The sequence below is a fragment of the Ctenopharyngodon idella genome, chromosome 10, assembly GCF_019924925.1.
Source record: "Ctenopharyngodon idella isolate HZGC_01 chromosome 10, HZGC01, whole genome shotgun sequence".
Lineage (NCBI taxonomy): Eukaryota > Metazoa > Chordata > Actinopteri > Cypriniformes > Xenocyprididae > Ctenopharyngodon > Ctenopharyngodon idella.
The window spans coordinates 42,053,921-42,066,506 of record NC_067229.1 but is presented as its reverse complement, the minus strand read 5'-3'; the positions used below and the strand labels follow the sequence as shown (position 1 = coordinate 42,066,506).

The 12,586-nt window shown below is 37.2% G+C and overlaps 1 protein-coding gene across 7 annotated transcripts in view; it reads right to left on the bottom strand.

Moving 5' to 3' along the window:
* nf1b (neurofibromin 1b) overlaps positions 1–12,586 on the bottom strand; it is a 60,589-nt gene that overhangs the window by 36,858 nt on the left and 11,145 nt on the right. For 4 of the 7 annotated variants that reach the window (XM_051907986.1, XM_051907989.1, XM_051907987.1 and 1 more), the window contains exons 13-30: positions 12,356–12,490; positions 12,145–12,258; positions 11,974–12,053; positions 11,761–11,884; positions 9,787–10,033; positions 9,591–9,664; positions 9,229–9,312; positions 8,458–8,799; positions 8,212–8,351; positions 6,982–7,104; positions 6,817–6,900; positions 6,504–6,620; positions 6,230–6,411; positions 5,441–5,652; positions 3,254–3,415; positions 3,044–3,147; positions 2,100–2,235; positions 1,077–1,139 (exon numbers count right to left, since the gene is read on the bottom strand). In XM_051907986.1, the coding sequence (XP_051763946.1) occupies positions 1,077–1,139; positions 2,100–2,235; positions 3,044–3,147; positions 3,254–3,415; positions 5,441–5,652; positions 6,230–6,411; positions 6,504–6,620; positions 6,817–6,900; positions 6,982–7,104; positions 8,212–8,351; positions 8,458–8,799; positions 9,229–9,312; positions 9,591–9,664; positions 9,787–10,033; positions 11,761–11,884; positions 11,974–12,053; positions 12,145–12,258; positions 12,356–12,490 (2,523 nt within the window). Of the gene's footprint in view, positions 1–1,076; positions 1,140–1,232; positions 1,281–2,099; positions 2,236–3,043; positions 3,148–3,253; positions 3,416–5,440; positions 5,653–6,229; positions 6,412–6,503; positions 6,621–6,816; positions 6,901–6,981; positions 7,105–8,211; positions 8,352–8,457; positions 8,800–9,228; positions 9,313–9,590; positions 9,665–9,786; positions 10,034–11,760; positions 11,885–11,973; positions 12,054–12,144; positions 12,259–12,355; positions 12,491–12,586 lie in introns of all 7 variants that reach the window. The other 3 variants (XM_051907992.1, XM_051907993.1, XM_051907988.1) reach the window with 2 other exon arrangements.

Genomic DNA, 12,586 nt, shown 5'->3' with positions numbered 1-12,586 from the left:
ACATCCATCTATCATCAAAATAATCCATATGGCTTCAGGGGGTTAATAAAGGCCTTCTGAAGCGAAGTGATGCGTTTTTGTAAGAAAAATATCCATATTTATAACTCAACTTGCATACGGCGGTTACAGGAAGCCAGAGATTATAGTTTATAAAGTTATAAATATTCTTATAAAAACACAGCGCTTTGCTTCAGAAGGCCTTTATTAACCCCCCTGGAGCCGTATGGATTACTTTTATGATGGATGAATGCACGTTTTGGGCTTCAAAATCTAGGGTACCATTCACTCCCATTATAAAGCTTGGAAGAGCCAGGATATTTTTTAATATGACTCCAATTGTGTTTGGCTGAAAGAAAAAAAAGTCATATACACCTATGATGGCTTGAGGGTGAGTAAATTATGGGATCATTTTCATTTTTGGGTGAACTAACCCATTAATTGTGCAATTTAAAAGTCAAATAACACTAAACTCTGGTTTAGTGGAGGTCTTGTTGATCATATGATGATATCTGTTGAGTAAGTGTATAACATGAGGTTCTGTGAGGGAACTATCTGAATGAAATGGCACCAAAGGCTTTAGAGTTAAAGTGTAGAAAGCAGTTTGAAGCTGTTAAACAGTTTTACAATGGCGGAGGTCGCCACCAGTGACCTTTAAGAGTGTTAGAGAAGAAAAAAGGCAAAAGCAAAGCATTTAAAATGGCACTACAGAGAAATGTGTTTTACTCAGAATTAGCGTTTCAGGTTGAACAATCAAGCACAAAATCATTCTGGCATTCAAGAAGGGCCGGAGTCTGTTATCAAATTGCATTACCATCAACGCACCACTGCATTCAACGGCCTGATAATTTCCAACTCCAACCCATGCAAAGATGATGCCTGGAGCTACAGAGTTTGTTGTTTTTTCTGGTGTTGGTGCTAAGAGGTACATTCAGTGAAACCTCAGTTTGCCAAAAATCAGGAAATTAGTAGATGTGATTTGATGTAATGACAGTAATGCAGGCCAGAGGTGCACAAGAGTCTCAGATTAATGAAGTGAATTGGGACAGGAAGCAGGTACATCCGCCATTCACACTTACTGCTTTCCTCACTTCCTTTCTGTCTTTGACAGATGCTTTAGACAGGAGAGAGTGACAAGTAGCCTACAGGACAGAAATGAGCACAAACAAGTCACGGCACAAGCTAACACACACACACACACACACACGCACGCACACACACACACGTTCTCTTACTACCAGGCCCGCATGGAATGGGCATCTCCAACTTGAACGGCTGTCATTCTGCAAAATGTATTTTTCTAATCATTTTTGTAAATAAAAAGCATATTGTAAATAGTTTTATCTAATTTAATAATGCTGTCAGCTATCAAGAAGTATATACACTACCATTCAAACATTTGGGGTCAATCTAGAATTAAAAAAAAGTAATATTTTTATATTTTCATTTTTTTCAGGATTCTTTGAATAGAAAGTTCAAAAGAACAGCACTGATTTTAGATTATAAATGTCTTTACTGTCAGTTTTGATTAATTTAACACATCCTTGCTGAATAGAAGTATTAATTCCTTTATAAATAATACTAGCCCCACTTCAAGGCAAAAATGTATCTAAGAATAGTTTTACAAACCACACAAATTCATTCAGTACAGAAAATGAGAAAAAGGTTTGCAGATTCTGCATGGGCCTTCTCATCACATACACCAGAAACATGTCAAATATGTATTTGAAATAAACCAGCACAATTCAGATTTTAAAGTCAACATAACATGTCTTTCACATGCCATTCTAAATAAGTTATACTGTACATTTAATTAGAATAAAAAGACCATTTTTTCTGGTCTTATTTGTGATAAATTGTGCACAAATAAGACTAGAAACATCTATTTAGAAAGTAAATTTTGATTTCACATTGACTTTAAACTGTTTAATTTGACAATCAGTCTTCACAGCAAAAATGAAGCATATTTGACATTAGTGATATCATCATACACATTAACATGGGGATACAGACATCCACAGAAAATAACTCCACACTGGTTTAATAACCTTCAGGCCTCTTTGTAAACAGAAGAAACACCTCATTGGTTTCTCCAGCCTCACCTGAAAGAGACAGTGACAGACGCTGCGGAGCTGAGGAGGAAACTCGCCGGATGAGTTGATTATGGCCTGAAAGAAGCGATCGGTCATCCGTAGCAGATTACGCTGGTTCTCCTCCAAATTCTCACCGGTCTCGAGCCTGAGGAAAGAACACAACCGAATCATCTCCAACCAGAAGCTGAACATCACATGTGCAAGTCTGCTGTATTTACTGGATAACATCACTGTTATAACTGTGTCAATTTAAAGGGATAGTTCACCCAAAAATTAAAATTCTGTCATTTACTCCCCCTCAAGTTGTTCCAAACCTGTAAGAATTTCTTTCTTCTGCTGAACACAAAAGAAGATATTTTGAAGAATATGGGTAACCAAACAGTTGATGGACCTCATTGGGGTGTGGAAGGGACTGGAACAATTTGAGGGTGAGTAAATGATGACAGAATTTTCATTTTTGGGTGAACTATCCCTTTAAGTGGTGACAACACCAAAATACCAAAAAAAAAAAAACCCAATAGTACCAAATACCAAAGAACCAAAATAGTTTATCATATAAAAATACACAAAAATTCATTAAAATCAAGCATTAAAATTTATATTAATAATTATTAATATGCTGACACAGGCTGACTAGGAAAACATGCAGATTTCTAAATGCCAATTGAATTTTGAGTATTTCTTGCTCTCGACAGCCATTTATTAACCACATGAAACACACTATGGTCGCCACCAGTTCATCCTTGTCCCAAGTGAACCTTTATTTAAATTAGTTTGGGTTAAATTCTCTTTTACTTTGGCTAGTTTTGCTCATGGTTTGAGGATGACACCATGTTATGCAACCTGCCCATGATGCCTCTACCTAATTTGCCTAGTTCTATCAAATGACAGGTGACTTTGCACCAACACACCAGCTGAGAAGCACTGATTTAAAGAGTCAGTTGGACAGATACCTGGTGGGATCCACCTCAAAGCTCAGCATCTGCCACTCAGTTCCAGTGATCACTCCCCTGAGCAACGGCTCCAATAGCTTCTGCAGATACGTGGCCCCGTACACCTGAAAGGTACACAGAGGGAAATTCACAGCTAAACTTAATCCGGATCATTTGCCTCTGTGAATGATCATTTGACTTCAATGCATGCCAAGGGAAGCATAGAGACACCTTAAAGCAGAACGTCATGATTTTACTAGCCAGGCTGTTGCCGCGGAACAATGTTTGCATGGAATCTGCCAACTCCACCTCCTTGGAGAACATATTCCATAGAAGCTGATACAACAGATGTCTCGAATCGAAGAGAGTCACCAGAACACGTGCCAGTTCGTCCTGGAAAGACCAAACACCAGACTAACTAAAGAAGCACTCAGACTGTGAGTTTATAGTAAAATCATTCACAGATTTTGACATTTTATTATATATATAAAAAATGGTGAGTGTTAATGGTTAATATTAATGCATTTACAGACACATTTTATATTTGGTAATACTTTATTTCAATGGTCACCTTTAGACATTCTACTAACTATAAGTAACTTTGCAACTACATGTCAACTAGCAGTCATTAGTCAGTAGACTGACTAAAAAAAAAAAAAAAAAAAACCTCACATAAAATCAAGATGTAAACTGGAATTCATATTTATTCTCTCCCTCCCTCAAGTATTGTTTACATTTCTTGAAACTTTTGGAATCACAAAATGAATTGTGGTTTTATAATTTAATATATCAATACTACCAGTTTCTGTTAATAAATATCTTAGCCAATATGGGGGCTCTCAAGTCAAAAATGTTGAGAATCACAGTTCATGGTAAAATGAATGAAAAATGACAAAATATAAATAAATAAATAAATAAATAAATAAAATATTATAAAATTAAATAAATAAATAAAATAAATTTAAAAAGTTAAACCCAAACACTGATATATAGAGAAAGAGAATAATAATAATATAGACCAGTGTTACTCATTGGGCAGTAAATTGCTTTAATTGGTGGCTCGCGTGGCAGTAAATAATACGGTGATATGACCTAACATGAAATTGAGAGGGGCAGACAAAAATCTGTCCCAGTGGCTCTCTATGAAAGCGCACTGCAGTTCCATTTTTCACCACAGATTTACATTGGAAATTTGTGGGGCGCTGTAGAGCTAGAAAGGGCTCCACACACCCTCTGAGAGACCGGCTGCTCACTTAAAATAGTCTATAAAATCCGAAAAATTCTCAATAATGAGCACTATAAAGAGGAAACAGAGAAACCACCTCACCAATGAACATCTTGCATGCCTCACAAGGATTGCAACAATAAGCTACAACATGAAGAAGTCAAGGAAATGCATGCTTCCGCTCATCCCAGCGTTAAGGTAGTCATTAAGGGAAATCATCTTGTCTCATTTACAAATTTGACTAGTAACGTTAAATGATGAAGAATGATTATTTTCCACCTTTTGTATTTATTGCATTGCATATTGTATGTTCAGGGATGACAGATTGATACGCAGATATGCTTACACGTGAAAAAAAAATACTATAGTAATTTATAGTAAATACTATAGTAAACTTGAATTAATTTGGTGTGGTAATTCTATAGTTGCTGTGGTAATATAACAACTATAGTAATATAAACAAATTACTTCACCCAATACTGTACTGTACAAGTTTTCTACATCTATAGGGTATATTATACTACAATACACTACAGTTTACTGTAGTAAAAACTAAAGTATACTACAGTATTTATTACAGTTTATCAGTTCACTATAGTTAATAATACTACAGTATACTGTAGCAAATACTGTACTACTAATACTAATTACAACTAATACTATGTTGTAAATACTATAATATATACGGTATACTACAATTTACTATAGTATGGTTCAAAAACACTATAGTATTTACTATAAATTACTATTGTATTTTTTCATGTACTAGATGTAACTTTTGATACTTTGCAGTAAAAGTGGCTCTCCTATTATTGACTTTGTCCTGTCAGTGCGGCTCTCATGAAAAAAAAATAGTAAAGACCACTGATTTAGATGGATAAATAGATAAAAGAAAAAAGCTATTTAATATGTAAATAGGTCTAAGAAAGAAAAGACCAGTGCCAAATCAGTACGCAAATAATCATTGTTTGATTTTGACTAGCAAACATCCTATCATTGCAAGTCACTAGGAGATTTTCAAGCTTTAACGTTACAATTCTTAAAAGTAAAAAGTTTTTTAAAATGTCTATAAAAAATAAAAATATGTTGCATTGTGAATTGTAAAGAACATAATTTGAATTGGAGCTGAATTAATTAATTACTCATCTTGCACTGTCCAAAAAAAAGAAAAAAGATTTGCATAATGTACTCACCCACTGGGAACAAGGCACCACACTGGCCAGCGCCATGGCGATAGGTAACTCCCCCTGGTCCCCCATCATTGTAACAAGTTCCACAAGCCTCTCAAAGCGATCGGCCAGAGCAGTCTCTGCCAGCGTGTCAAACTCTGTCCCCTGCTGCAGGATCTTAGTGAGGACCTCCATGAAAGTAGCCCTGGTCTGAAGGTCCTTATGATAGCCCAGCCCTGTGAGAGAGCAGAGGACGCATAAAGTTTGATCATATGTGTGAGAGTGCTTACTCTATGCTGTTAGAGATTTGTCACAAAAAGCCATTTTATGTCAGGTAGATTATATTAAGCTAGAACATAAAAGCCTAATTCAATCTGTTCATCATATAAAGCGATCGAGTCTCTTCAGAAAATTTGGACTAAATTTGCTCGATTCATATGGATTAGTTTTACGATCTCGTCAAAGTGTGAGTTGCGTAGCTGTCTATGGAGGGACGGAAATCGCTCAGATTTCATCAAAAAGATCTTTATTTTTGTTTCAAAGATGAACAAAAGTCTTATGGGTTTGGAATGACATGAGGGTGAGTAATTAATGGCAGAATTTTCATTTTTGGGTGAACTAACCCTTTAACTAAAGATTAACATTTTTCATATATGACAGTTTTAAAGGGATTAATGAGTAAATTGAAAAAAAAATAAAAAAAATAAAATGAAATTTAAAATAAAAAATTAAAATAAAATATAAAATAAGATTGGTTTAGTGGTTAATGAATTTAAACTGTTAGTTGAGAGGTTTGTGGCTCAATTGTCCCACCAATGGAGTGCATAAGACCGCTGTCCACGTTGGCATTGAGCAGGTTGGACATGGCCAAGACGGTGCAGTGCCGTAAAGACGCCAGTCGCCGGGACATCCCCCGCTTGCGTCCAACCACCTGCTGACCCTCATCCTCCACCTCACTGCAGTCGTTCAGCAGGTTCATGAACAGAGTGAAGTACCTGTGGAGGACAGCAGGGGGCAGAGTAAAGTACAAAACCCATGGAGGGACAATATAAGGCGAAGGGTTTGATATGGAATTTGAGAGTCTTACTTTAGGAAAAGCTGAGATTTGGCCTCCATCAGTTCCACACCATCCCCCTCCTCTGGCTGGAGTGGCAGCCCGGCCAGAAGAGACACCACCGCTTCCATACTCGCCTGATCCAGATCCCTGTCAATCAAAACCACAGAGATCAGAGCAAAAATAATTTAAACCACTAAAAGTCATGTTTCAATTTGTGCTAAACTTACATTTGTTAATCAAGGTTTCTCGAACCAAAAGTCCAGTGGAAGTTGTTTTTTGTTGGGTAAACTAACTTCAACATAATGCTGTCTGAAAGAAAATCCTGCATTCATGAGGGCGTTACCTGGTGAGGCATTTGACATCATCATCAGCAGCTTGGTTGGATGTTCCCATCACCCAGTCTGTCAGATACTCCACCATCTTATTCCTGAGACAAACACAAATCTGATGCATCTCCAGAGCAGGAATAAAACATGCCAGATAATCTGACAATCGAATAAATTTGTACCTGAACTTCATCTCTTGGCAGAAAGAGAGGTCATCTCTGCGCTCCATCATGAGCTCTACCAGCTGGCACAGTTTGGTTTTAATCTGGATGGCATGAACCATGTTGCCAAGAATTCGCACATACCTGCCAACATACCAACAGGACACACAAATACTAAAAATTTAAGCAGGAATCAACAATGAGGACTTGTGATAATCTTGGCAGCATCAGTAAAAATAGGTTACAAATTACAAACTAATCAGTTTGCCTTGTATGCCATCATTTGGCATACATTAATTTAAATTATAGTAGAAATCTAAACAAATGGTATGGCAAGCAGAAAAAAAAATCTGTTCTGTAGAGCTCTGGGACAATTTTTCAAATTCCTCTTTACTCAGTAAAGACAGACAAATATATCAGGAAACATTTATTAAAGGGGACCTATTATGCCCCTTTTACAAGATGTATGTAAGTCTCTTGTGTCCCCAGAATGTGTCTGTGAAGTTTCAGTTCAAAATACCCTACAGATAATTTATTATAGCTTGTCAAATTTGCCCCTATTTAGGGGTGAGCAAAAACACGCCTTTTTTGTGTGTGCCCCTTTAAATGCAAATGAGCTGCTGCTCCCGGCCAGCTTTCTGGAAGAGGGTGGAGCTTTAACAACTCGCGCTTCAGTCGGACACTGATGGAGAGACTCAGGAAGAAGTTACAACTTCTAGAATGCATGTTTCTGAATGGTTAGTGGATAAATTTATGTAGTTGCTGTGGAGTTGATTCAATTCATTGACTAGCATGTGCCATCATGTTAATCTTTTGTGCAAATCCACCGTTGAATCGACTCTCGTTTGTGAAGCAGTCTGGCGTAAAATGATGGCATGGCAACAACACTCTACTAAAACAACTCTTCCTCTTCTCTAAAGCAGCCCAACATGGCTTCACCCCCTTTGTTGCATATTCTCGGGGGCAGGGTTTATGTAAATTTTAGGGTTTGTGATGTCATCAACCTGGGAAGAAGCTTGTTGTAGTCCCTATCAGCTGTTTGTTGTAGTCCTTAAAAAATGATGTTTGTAAAAGTAAATATCTCCCTTTGCATTGAACTTTGAGCTTCATAACTGTGCAGATGTTGTTCATGTTCAAACAGCAACATTACACACTAACTAAAGTTAAAAAAGTGAAATCATAATCAACCACCCCTTTAAGAGAATGATCTTCACAGTAAAGCTGAAACTAACAAGCAAGCAAATGACTTACCTGACCAGGTTGAGCATCATGGTCTCAATGCTGGCTTGACCCAGATGCTCCGAGCTTCCTTCAGTATGGTTGTCCAGTAGATTCTTCATGATGGCGATGGTCTGCTCCACAAACTGCGTGTTGGTCTCATTAATTGGCACCTAAACATATGAGCACAGAGACATGAGTACCAGTGACGTTTGATATTGTTGACTTCCGACCTGCTCAAAAATGATTGCTACAATTAACTGTGGCTAGCTGTCTCACCGGCCCCTGTGCATCAAAAAATCTGCTGATGCTGTTCTTGAGTTTGTTGAACAGCATGGGGTAGAGCGCTGGACTGAGCTCCAGCCCCACCAGGTCTTTGACGTTAGTGCGGATCTGATGGCCCTTCTCATGACTGCACACCATCAGCGACAGAAGGCGGTCCAGGAACCTGCTCAGGGGCGTCTCTGGGCTCCCCTCACACGAGGCCATGGACACCATGGAGCTCTTGCGATCGTTCAGTGTGCCCATGGGAGGACTGTAGGTGGCCAGAGCAGACGTGTTCCTTTGCTGCAAACACACGCCGCCCAACGCACACAGGAAGCCAGTCATATTGATCCATTCCTGAGGGATGAGACAGGATTTAGGAGCTTATAAAAGTAAACAGCCAACATTTTGTTATGTCATGGTTTTTAAGTCATAATTTATTTGATCTTTTTAAATACCTTTTCTTAATTTGTAGTGTTGAAAAATTTTAGGGGATAGTTGTTTTCCAAAAATGTGAGAGTAATTTTTGTATATATATATATATATATATATGTGTGTAAATATATATATATTTTTATATATATATATATATATATATTTATAAATTAGGAAAAGGTATTTGAAGAGATCAAATAAATTATATACTTTGTATTTTATAATTAAAATAGAATGATTTTTTTTAGAGCATTTTTTCTTTACAAATTAATCTAATGGACAGAAGTGTACCCTAAATTAAAGAATCACGCATATGTAGACAAAATTTTATTTTCTGTAGGTGCATCTGACCTGACCGTCTTCAAGTTTCGTTTTCGGGTGGCTTAAAATTAATTTGGTTGCGTGTTCCCATTTAGCATGTGTGTCTTCCCAGGCCTGAAATGACCAAACAGAGCAGTTGAATTGTCATTTATGTTATCTTCCAATTATGCCAAAATGAAAGTTGATTAGTTACGCAGAAAAAGCACACAAGTACTGAACTGTGAAATCCAACCACATGGAAAACAAATCAAGTTTTACATATTCTAAAAGAACAATGACGTTAAATAATACAATAGCTCACATTCAGAACAATACAAATGTGCTTGCCAACCAACCAGAATGACTCTACTACTGTCTAATGGCATTAAATGTGTAAATGTGTAACCTCTGACCTCTGTGTTTCCCGGGGTAGGCAGCTCAATCCTCCGCAGCAAAGCCATCACTCTCTTCTGTAGAGCCGAACGACCTAGAAAAATCAGAAAGATCACAGAGACTGTGCTGCCCACTAGTGACACCAGCACCAAATCGCAAAAAACTAAGGCGTGTGTCTGAATACGAGCATTCAAACTAGTATATCATCAGACAGACCTGTAATCATCATGTTACTGACAGACGCAAACTCCATGAACGTGTTGTAATTTGGCAGAAGGGACTGCACAGGGATGTCTTCTGCACTGCAGCGATGGTCTGCCTCCTCACACAGGTAGCGGAAACAGGACATGGCCACCAGAACTGCCTCCATATCTGGACTCCACAGGAACATGTAGAGACAGACCTCCAGCTTGGTCTGGGCCTGCCGGCAGATGGCGATGTTGCTGCCTGCTGTGGCCTGATCCTGTAGGAGAAAAACAACAGAGGTTAAAGGGTAAGTTGACCCAAAAATGAAAATTCTGTCATTTATTACTCACCATTATATCGTTCCACACCCGTAAGACCTTCGTTCATCTTCGGAACACAAATTAAGATATTTCTGATGAAATCCAATGGCTCACTGAGGCCTGCATTACCACCAAGATCATTTCCTTTTTCAATGCCCAGAAAGGTACTAAAAACATATTTAAAACAGTTCATGTGACTGCTGTGGTTTAACCTTAATGTTATAAAGTGACAAGAATATTTTTTGTGCGCCAAAAAAAATAAATAAAAAAAAACAGTAACTTTATTCAACAATATCTAGTGATAGGCGATTTCAAAACACTGCTTCATGAAGCTTTAAAGCTTTACGAATCTTTTGTTTCGAATCAGTGGTTCAGAACATGTATCAAACTGACGTGACCTATTGAAATTTCGAAACATTTATGATGTAACAAAGCCTCGTTTACTAAAATCGTGACTTTGACGCTCTGAACCACTGATTCGAAAAAAAAGATTCGTAAAGCTTCGAAGCTTCATGAAGCGGTGTTTTGAAATCACCCTTCACTAGATATTGTTGAATAAAGTCGTTATTTTGGGGTTTTTTTGGCGCACAAAAAGTATTCTCGTTGCTTTATAATATTAAGGTTAAACCACTGTAGTCACATGAACTGTTTTACATATGTTTTTAGTAGCTTTCTGGGCACTGAAAAAGGAAATGATCTTGCTGGCTATGGAGGCCTCACTGAGCCATCGGATTTTATCAAAAATATCTTAATTTGTGTTCTGAAAATGAACGAAGGTCTTACAGGTGTGGAACGACATGAGTGCGAGTAATAAATGACTAACCCTTCAAGAAACATGATATTAAAACGCTACGTCTATACTAGAATACTGCTTACTATTATCTATAATAATTTGACATACTATGGCAGTTTTATAACCTTGCTAACACAAGTTAGCATGTAGTCAATTAACTTAAATTAAAAATGATTATGGTGATAATATATTAAAATGTATTTATTCTTAAATTAACCCAAAAAAAATGACTAAAATTGTTACTATTACCTACAATGTTTTTTTTTTTTTTAAATATTATGTTAAATAGTATGCATTATATAATAAATATTTAAAAATCATAGTAAATATCTTGACCATTTTGCTTGTATAATCAACTGGCATTAATTTTATACCACAACACAAATACAGTTATTTCACATTTTTAATCTAATTTTGTGTCAATTTCCTGGTCCATATCCTGGTTCTTTTGCTACACTGGAAGGTCAGGTTGAGACATTGATTTGTGGGATACATTACTCTATGCAGTATAGTTGGGTTTATGTATATTTCACATTTTGGCAAACAAATTAATGATGACGATAATAATAATATAATTATTTATATTAATATCTATTTTCAATACTACCCCATGCAGTGTAGTTTGGTTAAATACTTCACATTTTAGCAAATAAAATAATATAATAAAGCAAATAAAATAAATAATATTTTATATTTATTTTTAATATTTACATTTTATTTGTACTGCACACTAACCAGTTCAGAATTTAAAAACAAGACAAAAAGTGGAAGATTAAATAAAGGAAAAAGGAAATTAATGTTTCTCCAGACAATATCCAGATAATGTAGTTGAAGGTATACACATATTTTACCCATGATGCCCTCTGTGCAGGCGAGAGATTGCCGACTCACCTTGTTCCTGAGGAGAAATTTGTTTCTGCAGATGAGAATCTCTCGCAGCCACTTCAGAATCTCAGTGCTGTTGATCAGCTGATGACCAAACAGCTTCCTACAGATGTAGAACAGCACCTGAGAACTGGACCAACAACAAATACACAATCAGACGGGCAGAGTTTCATTTCTGTCAGCACCAATTAAGTGGAGTCGAGTCCACTGAGGAGCTACCTGATGTCCCAGAAAGTTTCCATAGGAGCGTCTGGGTTCCACAGCTCGATGCTTTCAGGCTGATGCAGAACCAAAAGAGCCTAATATAGAGATAGATTATAACCGATAACTCACACAAAGGCTAACTAAACTGGTGACACCAGATAAAGAAAGATACAATGTTCTCCTCACCTCCATGGCCTCCAGGGAAATATCGCCCATGTTAGCAAGAGGCACAAGCTGCACCAGGCCTGTGATGAGTTCTGCCGTGCTGCTGTGGACCTCCAGACCCTGTTTACCTGGATTCTGATCCCCGAACACACAAAAGTGACATTAAATGTACAGCAGAGCATCTTTATAAGTATCACACTGAAGTCAGAGAGAGGTAAACCTCCTTACTCACATGTAGCATCAATTTGGGATCTGCATGGATGAGTTTCACCAAAGCCAAGAGCAGATACTTATGACTCCTGGTGTCTAGATCAGTGGTTTTCTCTTTAAACTTCAGACTGCTCATTTTCTCCTTAAACGTCAAACTCTGAGGGGAAGACAGAGAGAAAAAAGTAGAAATGTGCACATAAAGCTCTGGACAAAAAGTTTGGGATCAGTAAGATGTTTTTTTGTTTTGTTTTTT